Raw genomic sequence first — 15,282 nt, forward strand, 5'->3', positions numbered from 1 at the left:
TTTTTCTGACAGGTTTATTTACAAAAACTTCAATTAGTTTTGCTTTAAAATTGCAATGTTTAACATTATCCTTTTAGTAGTAGTGCTTAATATGGGACACAATGGCATCTGGAAAGTAGCTTCAGTCTAAGGATGAATTGAGCTCATAAGAGTGTGGAAGGAAAAGTAGGATTCATATAGAGAAAGGCACAACAGTTCTTTCAAGGGCCAACAAATTGTTACATTATTATTGTAATTAAAATAATCAGTGTCCTTCACTGCTAATTTTTTAGAATTTTATAGCTGGAGGAGATCTTTTGCAGACCACCTTGTACAGACCCTCTCATTTTACAGCTTGAAGAAATTGAGGTCCAGAGAGGGCAGGTGACTTTTCCAAGGCCACACTACTGGTCTGAGTTAGGTCTAGAACTCAGATTTCCTGACTACCAGTTCTGTGCACTAATTAGTCAAGTAAAGTGGCAGGTCCCAGATAAGAAACCTGGAGAATTCTAAAACTAGATCTCAATCTAAGTTTTTAATAGATAATTCAAGTTTCTCACTAATAATTTTAAAGATCTGCACAATAGTTTTGTGCTGCAAGTATTTAAGGCAGGTGCCAAGAATATTTTAAAAAGTTATAGACTTTACATATTGAAAGAGGGCTTTCCTTTCAAACCATTTTAAATATAATTTGATAATTGCAGTTCTTGTGGCCAAGGTTCAGAATCGATTTCAAAATAAAAGTAGCAGATGCAGGTCTCCTGTCATTTGAATCTTTTGCAATTCTTTGTGTTGCTGCTTCGTGCCATTTCTCTACATGGGGAAAAAGGATTTAGAATGCAAGTGTGATCTGGCACTAACCTAACAGAATCTTAGAATAGTATGCCATGCAGGAAAGAGGTTTAGACATAATCACTTCAAAGTATTTGGTAATTAAGATTCAAACTGTTTTTTCTTTTTGTAAATCATTCTTTGGCAAAAAGATTTTAAACAAGGTGTGGCCTGAAACTTCATTGACTGTCTTCTTTGCAAAATAAATAAGTTTTGTAAAAGGAATCTACAGTGCCAGTTTTATACTGATTGCAAATCATTAATACGTATCATAAATTAATTTCAGCTAATCTACTCCCAAAGCTTTAAGTTGCCGTTCAATCTCTTCATCAGAGATGGTAGATGCTTTTGACGTAGATGCAGATGGTAAGCCTCGGGCAGCTGATGGTGCCTTGGCCATCTATTTAAAACAAAAGAGAAAGGGAAAAAATGATTATTATCAAAAATCTGACTGACACCTAAAACAACATGAAGAGTTAAGAACTGTCACAAATAAAATTCTGACAGACAAAGTTTCAGATAGGAAAAATCAATTTATTAATTAAGCTGGCAAAAATCAATAAATTGAGGTCAGTGATCTTTCTCAGTGATGAGAGACAAAAAGGGACTCTCTCAGCCATCTTAAATAAGGCATTTTCCTTCTGAAAGGGATCTCCCCTAACAAGGAAAAGGTAACTATTATTGGTAGATATTTAATGAGGAGATGGGCTAAGAGCTTTCAACTTCTCCTGATTATTTCATTTTACGGAGGGCAGCTGAGGAATGAGGTCTGCTCATGAGATTCTGCAGCCTTCAGCAATCTGGGCAAGGAAAACTACTCTGTTCTAGCTCAGTTTCTCCTTTGCGAGGCAGACTGCTCAAATGTGATTAGAAATCAGTGATACAAGAGTCATTCCTAAAGAGCACAGACTCTGACTCACAGATCCAGACCAGGCCCTGGGAGGGGCTGGAATGTTATCACATTCCTCAGCCAGTGCTGTAAAGGGTTTTTCTATGTGGGTCAAAGTAAAAAGCGGGGACTTTAAAGACAGAAGGGAATATTACAAATTAATATTAATAATCAAATGGTAAAGCATTAAAATTTATTTTCCTCAGAAGGTTTATGTTATTTTCTGAGATAACTACAAAATTATCTATAAGGAACAAAAAATTAAAAATGACATAAATCACTAACATATTTGATGATAACATTTCCAGATAATATTAAGGGCAGCAGGGGGTACAGAGAATAGACTACCAGGCCTGGAGCTGGCAAGACTCATCTTTATAAGTTTAAACATGGCCTTAGACACTTATTAGCTGTGTGACCTGGGGACAAGTCACTTAACCCTGTTTACCTCAGTTTCTTCATCTGTAAAGTGAGCTGGAGAAGGAAATGGCAAGCTACTCCAGTGTCTTTGCCAAGAAAACCCCAATGGAGTCACAAAGAGTAAGACATGACTGAAAAGTGACTGTACAACAACAACAACAACCATACCTTTCCAGAGATTTCAATTCCAATTTCATCAAGCACCTGGTTTACAATATCCTGGCTTTCTTCTTCATCATCAGATCCATCAAAAATGTCATCCAGTGTGTCATTGACTTAGAAAAGGGGGAAAAAGTTGTTATTCTGAACAGCTAAGTGTCTATATTAAATTACATTTAGAAGATAATCCAGTCCTAATAATCTAAATGAACTGTTAAGCTCTGAACCCAAATCCAAAAGCCAGTGTAAATATATTTTCAAAGGACTAAATTTAGAATAGTTGGTGTCCCTACCAAAATTCTTTCTTTCCCCTACTTTCAATGCCCTTAAATATATGGCAATTATTTTTCTTAAGCTTATGGTTTCAAAGTGACATCATTCTAAAAATAATCGATTGCTTGGGGGAAAATATAGTAAGAGTAAAAAAAAAATTGAGAGATAATTCAATCCAACTTCCCTAAATATCCTTTTTATGAATAAAAACATAAATTATCTTACTTTGTGATTTGTTCTATTAATTATTAGAAATATTCTTCTGATCTTGGTAAAATGTTTATGAAGCTTAATATTAAAATGCAAATTCAGCCAAGATGATATAAAATTTATTTTCTACTTGAAACTCAGAATTAAGATAAATGCAATGATAATTAATAGAAACGCAGAAAAAGCTTTCAGGAGTGCTTCCTTGTTGAGCCAAGTCTTAAATTAGTTCTAAGTAACTTCAAATCTTTCTAAAGATCTTGTTTTCCAAAGTCTGGACAAAAGGATACATAGGTGTTAAAAGTAATATTGCTGCTGATACATCTGACTTATGCTCTAGTTTTTTTTTATCTGAAGATGGGGAATACAAATATTAACTCATAAGGTTGTTGAGGGAACTGAGTCAATAACTCTAAGGGATTTACAAATTAATAAAAATGTATTAAACAAAGCAGCCTTTTTGGCGGGGATGAGAGAGCAAAGATACTTTCATAAAAATGAAATTAACAAGAGTGGTTATGAATTTTAAATACATCAACAGTTTAAGAAGATTCCTTTCATTAGAGCTTAATGGAAAAGTTAATTCCTCTGATAAGGCCTGCTCACACCTGTGCCATCACTGAAAATTACATAAACATATTAGATATCCTGATCATTAAATAAATTGACAATTCTGTAGCAATTAAAAATTCACTAACCAAGTTTCATGTGATGGATAAAAATCAAATTAAAATACACAAAGAGATTAAAGTGAGGCCTATATAAAGAACTCTGGAGTTTTAAAAAATATTTGTAACCCAGTTTTAAAATCTTACAGAAAAGAATGACACCTAGCCACAGAATATTAGAAGAATGGATGACTTAGTAGTCCTGATAATTACACAGTTTTAGCAGTTTAATTTGGTGGAAATTAAGACTAGGAATACTATATAGTACAGGAATATAGAATATTTTGTTAAAATTCTGCAGATCTGTGCGTTTCACACACTGTCAACATTAAAGTATAAAGTTACAATAAAATCTAGATATAGGTAACCATTTTTCATCAATATTCAGCTATGAGTAGAATTTTTGATTTTATACTTAAAGTTTAAAAATTGAGGTTATTTAAAAGCTTAGAAAATTGACAACTGAAACCTGTAAATATCACTAACACTATAAATTATATTAAACTTACTAATTAACTATAAACTATATTAAACTATTAAACTTACTCATTTCTTCAGTCATTTCCATTTTCATGTTTTCCTTCTGGAAATTCTGCATTGTTTGTAATGTCTTTTGTGGATCCATCTTCTTGTTAACTGCCTGCATTGTCTTTCAATGTGAGATAGAATGCATGTTATTTGCATAATTATAAAAATTCTACATGAAAATAAAGCCAAAGAAAGCACAGTAAATTGCCCCTTGCTATGAAGATAAATTCATACAACCTTCCAAAACTGCACACAGGGGTTTTTAAGAATGCTAACAAAATGAAAGACTTCCAATATGGAAAACATCTGTTTAGCACCTACTTTAAGGCAATCAGAATGTGAGCAATCCGACCCAAATGGGAGTCAAAGGCATACTGGCAAACAAGGGAATGCCTCAACCCTGATAATTCTGACTCATAAAAGTGAGTGAGCACTGAATTTCTCTTAGAAACAAGACTTAAGTTCTTAAACCTAATATGACAAATTTTAGGTCAGCTTAAATATCAATACGTTAGATTTCTTTAAAATTCAGTTTATGTTATGTATGTTGAACATATATATGTCAATTGTGCTCCAATTTAGTAAATATTTAATAACTAGAGGTGAGTACCATGCATGCAGTTCACATGACTATCTTCTACACTTGGTCTTAAGACTTGAGTAGACTGAGAAGTGATACACATGTTATTTTTCTAAAGGTTTACAATTAAAATTCCAAGAAAAATTTGCATGGCAAGACTTTCCTGAGGACACATTTTGAATTTTTCTTTTACAGGCTACTAGTGCCAGAGAAAAGAAAGGAGACAAGCTTTGTTTGTCTCCATTTCAAATGGTCTGCCTTGTCATACATGTATGACATTTTTTCTTATTCATGTAGGCTAACCACCAAAGGGACAAAGACCTTACAGACCTTTTCACTAACTTTCTTAAACTGTGTATACATGTTGTGGCTAAATTATGTAAAATGTCCATCAAACAGTAATTAGGTATTAGAAAATTTTGTTGACGTTCATCTTCCTTAATTAGTAGATGTTCAATCAATTAATATCAAAATATTGAGTCTAGCAAGATACCTTAGGTTCAAAAAACAAAAAAAACCTTCATTCTGGTATCTTAACCAAAATGCTTTCCACCTCTCAAACTTCACTCATAAGCAACTTACACTTGAATGCCCTTTTACTCTTTCCCACTTGTATAAATCCTCCCCATTATTCCAGGCTCAGATTCTCTATGAAGGTTCCCATTCCACACATACAGCATTTACTGTTTGTAGCAATTATTGGCACATCATATCCTGTCTAGTTATTTACGATCTCCTCCACGTTCTAACTCCCCAAATAGACTGCAAAAACATAGAGGAAATTTAGTTTGTATTTATTTCTATCTTTCTATCTCCTACCTCCTACAGAATCTATTACAAAGGCTTGGTACTTTCAATAAGTATTAAATGACTGAAAGACTAATAGTGCTCTAAGATGAAGCACCTAATACCTGATAGTTAAGCAATATACAAATAAACACAAGTATTGCAATTTATTAAAAAGCTGAGAGCCATCCTCTTATTTACAAAAAAATTTGTCAGGAGAGTAATTAATAAAAGGAAATCACAATTTTTGCTCAAAACTTATTGAAAGAGCATCAACTGTTTTCTATCAAATTCAGTAAAAGAACACCAGCTTTTTTAAGCTACTTATGTATGTGACAGATGCCTACTTTGATCATTTCAGGATTCAATGATTTCAGTACTGTGGGTAATCTTTCCACCAAAGGCACACTTGGGTCAATGGTTTTTGAAGCTGCTTCTGTGTCCAAAAAATTGCTCATTCTGCCACCAGTCACGTTATCAGCCTCTCTGAACTTAACTAGGCTGATCATTAGACAAGAGATAGGTAGTATATCATCAGGCTCATAGTAAAAACATTTCTAGTTTGGGAGGACCTGCCAAGGCTTTCATTTTGAAGGCAAAGTGTTCAAAATCCCGGAGTCACACTTCCACACCACAGTGAGCTACTACAGAAGGAAGGTGTCTAATTTTGAGAAAATGGAAATACTTTGAATCTAAACTAAAATGTGACATTAAAGGAATGCTAAGTATTTAAACTTTTGCATGTATAACAAAAAAGATCTAGAAATAATAATCTATTACAAATAATTTTATTAACATACGTTCATGCTTAATAGATATTTTTATATTGATTACACACCAGCTCTTAAGAATATCCATATGAAAAGACAAACTTACTTTTGCAGTAGTTGACATGGCTCCAGCCATCTTCATCTGGGAGTTCATTACTTTAGTTTGTGTAGACATAGAAGTGACTTTTGAACTCACAGCAAAAGTTCTAGTTTTCTGTTTCCTCAGTTGCACAAGCTGCTTAGCTAAAACCCTGCAGGCTTCTTTGTTACCAATCTTCGCCATTTTCTTAATTTCTAATTCCTACATTTTTGTGGAAGAGAATAAAGTAGATCGTTTTCATACAGTAGGCATGAAGAATTTATTTACATACAACACGCCAAATTTTCAATTTCAAAGCTATGGAAGAATATCATTAGTCTCACTCTATTACTTTATAAATGGAAGAACATAAATGTTCATTTTCACAAAGGCAAGCAGAGGAGTTCTTCACAGCAACACTTCTACAGATTCATCCCTGTGCATACAACCCAGCAGGAATAATTATTCTGAGATAGTGTAGAACTAGTGATTGCATGACATTCTAAGTGTATTTTCCTATATGGTATTAGGACTAAAAAGTGGGAGACAGAAAAAGGAGGTAACTTCCAGTATTACTTAATCCTGAAGAATAAAGAAGCTACTCATCTCTACAAGTTATTTACCTCTTCCCCATTACCCAGTCACTAATCCAGGACCAAAGACTTTCCTGGGACCCTTCCCTTCCTTTGGGGAGATAAGCTATCCACATAATGAAGTGAGTCGTTATTCCTTGTCCTTCCTCTGAAGAGGACCATGCCTACCGGAGAGTGATGGCATGACTTGCCAGTGAACTGGATTTAAGTGAGGGAGGGCTGTGCAAAGTCACCAGCCTCACTCTCTCCTCTAGTGCCAGATACCAATCAGGACAACTGGGGATGGCCCGGCTTGCAGGGATCACCTTTCCACAACAAGTCAGAGTCTAGGACTCCAATAACTTTCTTTGGCACATCTTTCTACTACTGTTAATGAAAAGAACATAATCATCCACTCTCCTGTAGCCTGATGCACAATTCCTGGGATGCTGAGATGAGAGGAGCCTGGGCTGAAGCTCCCCTCCCCCGGCCACCACTCCACATTCTCTCACATTCACGTCAGCACCACTGCTCCCTTTCCTCTAATTCCATTCAGCCTTCTGTTGTACCCCCCAAAGCTCCCATTCTATTGCCCTTCATATTAAGAACTCTGCCTTTTCCTGGATAAAGCACTTTGTATATATTTTGTATTTAATTTTGTAGGCACATGAAAGGATTGTTTTGTTTGCCTTGTTCCCTTAAAGGCTTGAGTAGGTGCTGGAGAGATGCTTGTTGAATTGTCCAAAGAAAAAGGATACAGTGAATTATATTAACCTAATTTAAGTAAAAAGCATGTAGGGATCAAATTGCTCATCAGGCTTCCTTTTGAACATATGTAATTTATTATCACCCAAACAGGTTTCTGAGACAAAAATCTATGAGCTAGGAAATTTTTGTCTGTTGAGTAGATGAAAAGTCCATTTTAGATGTTTTTCATTAATTTTCCCTTATTTAAGGGTAAACTATGTAAGCTTATCTAGAAACTCACCCATCTTTCCGTTCTCAATGGACAGTACTCCCCCTCCAAGAAGAACAATCTAGACAAACTAGCCTTAGCTCCTCACACAAAATACTCTTATCTCCTCTCTCCATCCATGCCTTTTCACTGGCAGTCCCCCAGCCTAGAATGCAAGCCCTTCCCATCTCCACCTCATAGAATCTCTTTCTTCAAGTACTACCTAAAGGAAATTTTTCATTATTCCAATGGTTAGTGTCCTTTGTACTTAGTATCTTTGTATTTACTCTGCATATATTTAGATCTGTCTTTGTTGTCCCCAGTTAGATGGTTACTTCCTTGTGAGTAGGAACTGTTTCATTTTTTGCATATGTATCCCCAGCATTTAGCACACTGTCTGGTACGTAGCAGGCACTTAAATCCTCACTGACTGACTGGAGGGTACTCTTCCAGTGTAGAGAGAAAACAAACAAAAAACAATCCTCAATCCCATGGCATTTACATTCTATTAGGGAGATATGAGATATAAACAGCAAAAAAAAAAATAGAAACTGAGAAGGGAGAGATGATTAACAAGAGAATCAGGAAAGACTTCTCAAAGTAGTTGGCTTGTGAGCTAAACCTTAGAAGCTAGGAATTCTACGAGGCATATGTAAGACAGGAATACATTTCAGTCACAGGGCATGGTTTGCACAAAGGCATAGAAACGGGAAACACAACATCATATTGAGGGAGCAGTAAGGCGGCCAGTTTGGCTAGAAAAGAGACTATATGAATGGTGGTAACGCGCTGGAGCGATACTATGAAAGAATTTGAATGTCAAGACAAGTTTATATTTTAGAGGAGTCATAAGAGTTGATAAAGTCTTTTAAGTGGAGGAGTGACATGGTTAAGACTTGTGTCTTAGGGAGATTATTGTGCAGTTGTGTGGAGGACAGACTAGAAGAGGAAAAAACTGCAAGACAGGAGATTGCAACAATAGTCCACAAAGGAGATAATGAGGGCCTCAAGTAAGTAGGACAGTGGTCACATAAGTGGAGGGAAGGCAATGGATGGAGATAGAACAGACAGGGTGTGGCCACTGAACGGACAGGAGAGAGCTAAAAAAGAGGGGAGAGCTGAGGATGACTTCAAGACTGTGAAAAGGAGTGAGTAGAAGTATGGCAATACTCCCCCCCAAAAAAGGGGAGGGGGAATTCGGGGGGGGAGAATAATGACTTCTGTTTGTTTCAGATGTCTATAGAACCATTTAGGTGAAAATGACCAACAGGCAACTGCTGAGGAAGAACTGAAATTTAGGCAAGAGATGAGAGCTGGATATATAGATCGGAATGTCATCTGAACAGCAACTGTAATTCAACCTACAGCAACTGATGAAATCAGCAAGCGACAGAAGAGGGTCCAGGAGGGGACCTTGGGATATATCCATGGTTACCAGGCAGGTGCGGACTCAGCAAAGGACACTTAGAAGGATCAATAAGGAGAACCAGGGTTATGGCTCGGCAAGGCGTTAAAGCCAAGAGAACAAGGGACAGGATGCAAGTGAACTGATTGACAATAGAGGTGAAGGGAAGAAAATGAGGCTAAGATTAAGGTGCTGACTTGGGAGAACAGCAAGGGGTACAACAACTAGAGGTCACAGTGAAGACTGAGACGAGGGTTAAGAGAGGTTAGACTGAGAATGACAGAAGGCTAGAAGGTTACAGTCAAACAGATAAATTTTAGAATTCTTGATTAAGGAGTTAGGTCATTTAGAGATGAAAGTGAGATAAGGGAATTATCAAACCTATAGGACTAAGACAAAGATACAGATACTGGGGGGTTAAGAAGGTTGAAAAGCTGAGAGGCCAGAATGCTTGAGGGGATGTCAAAATGTATACTGGAAGACTTTAAGCCAGGTACTGAATTCCTTGAAAAAGGAGAAGGAATGATCTGCTAAAAATACAGGGATAGGTTGATTCGCCTGGATGGAACCTCAAAGGAGGGGTAGCTGAGTGATGCTGGCAGAACAGAGTCTGGAAGTGGCAGTGAGGAGTTTCAGGGTCCAGGACTGTAGAAACTGTTTGGAGATGTCTTCTTGGTGGGAGGGGGAACCAGAGGGGGGAATGGAATTCCATGAGTGCAAGAAGACAGAAGTAATATAAGAGGAAAAGGTCTATGATGAAGAGAAATTTGTTAATAAAAGGGGCTCCAGAAAGCATAACCAAAGAGGAAAAAAAGAGCCAGACAAGGACTTGGCAAGTTTTCACTCTGTGCAGGTACAGTAAAGATCCTGAATTGCAGACCAGTAATTCCAAGGTCCTATGAGATAGATGCAGGAGACTGACTTTGAAATGGATTCCTTCTGACAGGGACCAAAACTGCCTTTTTTCTCCTTTACCTAAGAGACTGCATGGTTCCTCTGTAAGAAAGTTTGTTATAGTCTAGAGTTCTAAATATAAGTTCATTATATTCTAAATTAAAGAGTCTCGAAAATGGGAATGCATTTGATATTCCACAGAATCTTAATAAAAGGGTAAAAAGGGGGGTGGGGATGGGAAATAGGAGGAAAAGGAGAAAATCAGAAAATAATCAGGAAGGCTTTGATATGACTAAGAAATGGAGCTCCATCACTTGCCACCTGCCACCCCCTCTTACTAGTTAGCTAATTATCCCAATGCTAATTTCCAAATTTGTCTGAAAAGTTAAACTGAAATTTAATGTTCTACTTACCAGCTGTTTTTCCTGTTTTTCTAATGCTGCTCGATCTCTCATTATAGCCCTCTGTGTACCTCGTAACTCTCGATTCTGCTCCTTTATTACATCTAAGAGAACAACAAAAAAAATCCCCAAATTTATGGATTGTAAAATCTTCTTCAATATTATTTAAAATATTGAGCACAAAGAAACTAATAAAAAAAACTGTACTTTATTAGATGTATATATTTTCTTTCTCCTATAATTATAATAACAAAACCAGTCAGGCTTCAAAACTGAACTCTAAATATGAAAGAAAGAAAGAGAGAGAGAAAGGAAGAAAGATGAAAGAAGCAAGACTGAAAATATAAAACAGAAGTTTGTAAATTTTTATTTTAATAGGGCTTAAACATAAATTTACATATTTCAACATAAAATTATACCTGGTTTCCTTGGAGAAGCTATAAAAGTGAATAAGTATAAAAACATTTTGTTCAATCTTCAAAAAACCAAAACAAAATAAAAATGAACCCAAATACATGACCGCATGAGTCTGAATTTATGCCACTCTTTAACACATAAGTCAAAGACTCAGAAGGCTTTACCACAGGTGAAGTACAAATAGTCCTTACGAACATTTGGGAGGGAAATATCTAAATTTGCCTATCCCATGTTTTTATTGAGCAATTAAATTCTGGTTTGCTCACAGAGCACAGCACCTATCAAAAAATGGCAGAAATTCAGAGCTTACAGTATCCTTGTATTGCTTCTTCTGACCACCATGAGAGCACCTGCCTTGTGTGAGTTCTCCATAAAACAGCCTTTTAGGCAAGGAGACATTTGTCTTTCAAACAACATGGCCAGCCCACTGGAGTTGCACTCTTTGCAGTTCAGCTTGAGAAAGGACTCAGTGTTTGGTACCTTATCTTGAAGCCAGGTGATCTTCAAAATCTTCCTATGACATTTCAAATGACAGCATGGTGCTGATAAGCTGTCCAAGTTTTACAGGTATACAACAATGAGGTCAGCACAAAATAGTTCTGTAGACCTTCAATTTGGTAGGCAGCCTAATACCTCTTCTCTCACACACATTTTTTGGGAGTCTCCCAAATGCTGCGCTAGTTCTGGCAATGACTGTGTCAACTTTATTATTCCTGGAAACTGTACTGTAAATCAGGGCTGTCCAACCTTAGGTTATCTTAGGGCTGCATTAAAATAAAATAATTATTCGAGGGCCGCACCCAGAACAAAAAATACAGTACACTAATAGAAAGTAGGGAAACGCGGGTAGCACAAGAGGCTTCATCGAGTACACAATCATCTATGAACAAAGAGTAGCACACTAACTCTTCCTTCACTTTAGTCTTGCCATGTAGCCTTTCATTAATTCCCCAATGGAGAAATTAATTTATATATTTTACATTCATATAAATTCAAGTAACGTATATAAATTAATTCCCCAATGGATAGCATAACTCTATCCCTTCTTAATCTCCCAATGATAGTGGTACTGAACCCCTCCAATCCCTACTTTCCAAAGAAACTTCACTCCTCAACCCCAGCTGTCCCCTACACCATTCTTGCAAACCTCAACCCAATAATCCCCAATGTCCTGCTCCAGATCTTTTCAACCCTTTGGCTGTATACTTTAGAACACACTCTGTAACTAACAACTTCCTTTTATTTGAGACATCTCTCTTTGCTTTTACCATCTTCTAACATTGAGATTTAGCTTTCCCCCATCCCCAGTGACACTGGCTATTCTTTCAAGTTTTGGTTGCAACTAACTGCTTTCTTACCTACTCCCCTTTCCCCTTAACCCTTACCTTGTTAGCTAGGTAGGACAATCTGCACACTCCTTGCTCCTCATGGCCACAAGATGATATGTACTGCTATCACTCAGCAAATGTTCCCTCCAAATTTGTTACCCAAACAAGTTCCTGGGAGCCACTATCAACTGACCCACAGAACACTGTTCCTCCTTTCTCAGTAAATTCAATGCCTGGCTCCCAGTTTCATTCTCCATCCCAATTATTCCCTTCATAAAATACTGCAGCATGCATACTGATGTTCCCTCAAGTATTCCTATTTCTCAGTCTACTCAACTCACATCACCTACTCCTCTGTTCTACTTCAACAACTCACAAGGATGGTCTTGTGCTTAATTTTACCACCCCCAAAGCATTCTACTTCCATATGCAATAACTCTCAAAATTCCTTTATCTGATCATAATATTAATATATATATATATATATATATATATATATATATATATGTCAGGGCCTTATTACAAAGAAACCTATTCTTCATACCTCTAATCCCTTCACTCCCTTACTACTTCCTCCCAGACAGTTACCACAGTTCTGGCTAAACTTTCCTCCCTTCTCAATCTCATCCCCTGGGTGAATTAGTTCAAATCTACATTATCCTCTCCTATCAAATTCCTTGCCTCATTCCTTTTGCTGATCATACCTGGTTAAACACCAAACTAAGGTTCCCTCCCAAGGATCCAGAGTAACTCACAAAAATCTTATGACTAGGTCCATTATAAATTTATGTTTTCTAATCTCAACTAGGCCCTCTCCATAGCAAGGCAATCCTAACACTCATTTCTAATCAGTTTTCTATCCCATTTAAGAGTATCTGTCCGAACTTTTCCTTTATGGCCTCTAATAGCACTTCTCATCCTGTCTACGGAACTGCCTCATACTTTACTAAAAAATGTTCTTTTTTAACACAAACTCCATTTTAATCGCTGCTCACCTCACATTTCCTTGGTATCATTCCCTATCTCCTCCATTCCAGTCTCTGATGAAAAGGTTCTCCTTGCCAAGACAAACCCCTGAACATGTGGTTTTGTTTCCAACCCCTCCATTCTTCTCTAGCGTATTTTTCCTCATAATCATCTTCATTCTTTGACCTTCAAACCTCCCAGTCTACTGGTTTCTTCCTTAATGTCTACTCTATAAACAACCCCAAGTCTCTCTCATCCTTAAAAAACTTATTTAGATTCTACCATCCTACAAATCTTGACTTGTTAGCTAAATTCTGAAAAGGCCATTTTTCAGACACTGAAAGATATTCAGTGTCTCCATATCCTTACCTCTCATTGTCTTCTAAATCTTTTGCAAGCTGCCTTCTTACCTCATCATTCAATTTAAACTACTTTCTCCAAAGTTACTAATGAAACCTTAATTGTTAAATGTCATGGCCTTTTCTAAGTTCTTATCATTAACCCCCTCATGTCCTTCTAGGTATTATTCTGAGTTTCTGTGGTACTGTTATTTCCTAGTTTTCCACACATACCTGCCTGTCTGACTTCTCCTGAGTATCCTTTGCTGGATCTCAATACAAGTCATGCCCACTAACTGTGGGTGTCCTCACAGGCTCCCCATGGGTTCTGTCCTGGGTGTTCCTCTCTATATCTCTGCAACTCCCACTCTACACAGATGACTGTCAAACCTTATACATCCAGACTTCGTGTCTCTTCTGATCTCCGCTACTGCATCATCAACTGCTTATTGCACGCGTTAAGCTGGATGTCTAGAAGACATCTAAAACTTAACATGTCCAGAACAGAACTCATCATTCCACCCAACCCCCTTCAAAACCCACCTCTCTTCTAAAATTCCCCATTACTGTCAAGGGTACTGCCACACTTTTGGTCAATAGATTTACAGCTTTGGGAGCATCCTCAACTGTCATCTTTTTCTCTCCATTATCTCTTAAATTTAAGTCACCTCCTTACCACTCACACAGTCATCACCCTAGCACAGGCCTTTTATTAATCTTGGCTAGACTATTACAATAGACTTCTAATTGTTCTCACTGTCTTTAGTCTCTCCGTACTCCAATCTCACTCAAAAAACTCCAGTGGCTCCCTATCATCTCTAGGATCAAATATAAACTCCAGCCTGGACATTTAAAGCTTATCACAACCTGGCCCTACCCATCTTTTTAGTGTTCCTACACATTACTTCCCTCCAATTACTCTGTGGTTGAGTCATACTGGCCTACTTGATGTCCATGTCCCGTGACATTGCCTTTACACTGTGTCTATCATGCCTGGAATGTTCTCCCTCCTCACCTCATTTCTCAGGTCACTGACTTCCTTCAAGTCTCAGTTCAAATGCCACCTCCTACAAGAAGACTTTCCCAGTCATTCCTGGTCATGTTTTCCCCTCTGAGGTTTTCTTCCAACTACTCTACATGTATCATGTATATATTCCCATTTATGTACATACTGTTTCCCTTGATAGAATGTCAGTTCCTTGATGGCAAAAGTATTTTTGTATTATAGTTTTTAGTATAGTGCCTAGAACATAGTAAGTCCTCAATACTCATTGACTAATAGTTGCTGCACCGAATTCTTGCAGAAGTTAATTGGAGAATTCCTACCCTAGAAGGATAATTTTTGAAAATTAAACACAATAGTGATTTTCTTCTTTTTTGTTTACTTAGACAATAACAGATTGAGTCCAGAAAAGAATAATACTGAAGAATCACAAAGGTGAGGAACAAGGACAGAGAGAAAACTGAAAATCACGCTATCTGAGATCAGCTGAAGAAAATGGGAAGAGTTAGCCTGTAAAAGTTACCCAAAACCACTTCATATGCAAACCATAATAGGTGTCTCCAAATGAAATCTTAGGTATTGCGTCTTCCTGCCTCTAATCTCTCCTCACTCCAATTCATCCTACACATCGCTGCCTAAGTAACGGACTTTAAGGACAGATCTAACCAAGTGACTTCCCTACTCAACCAGTGGATTCCTACTGCTTGAAGGATAAAATATAAACTTTTCAGGTGAACTATTAAGTCTTCACACAACTTGGACCCAACCTATCTCTCCAACCTCACTGGACATTTTCACCCTCTCACACTCAGCAATCCAGTCAAACTGGTCTTC

General features: G+C 37.2%; 1 protein-coding gene across 1 annotated transcript in view; it reads right to left on the reverse strand.

Moving 5' to 3' along the window:
• CHMP2B (charged multivesicular body protein 2B) overlaps window positions 1-15,282 on the reverse strand; it is a 19,826-nt gene continuing 4,544 nt past the window's right edge. The window contains exons 2-6 of the mRNA XM_036757844.1: window positions 10,409-10,500; window positions 6,197-6,391; window positions 3,973-4,075; window positions 2,288-2,394; window positions 1-1,210 (exon numbers count right to left, since the gene is read on the reverse strand). Coding sequence (XP_036613739.1) covers window positions 1,097-1,210; window positions 2,288-2,394; window positions 3,973-4,075; window positions 6,197-6,391; window positions 10,409-10,500 — 611 coding nt within the window. The 3' untranslated portion in view covers window positions 1-1,096. The remainder of the gene's footprint in view (window positions 1,211-2,287; window positions 2,395-3,972; window positions 4,076-6,196; window positions 6,392-10,408; window positions 10,501-15,282) is intronic.

The sequence above is a fragment of the Trichosurus vulpecula genome, chromosome 4 (assembly GCF_011100635.1).
Source record: "Trichosurus vulpecula isolate mTriVul1 chromosome 4, mTriVul1.pri, whole genome shotgun sequence".
Taxonomy (NCBI): Eukaryota; Metazoa; Chordata; class Mammalia; order Diprotodontia; family Phalangeridae; genus Trichosurus; species Trichosurus vulpecula.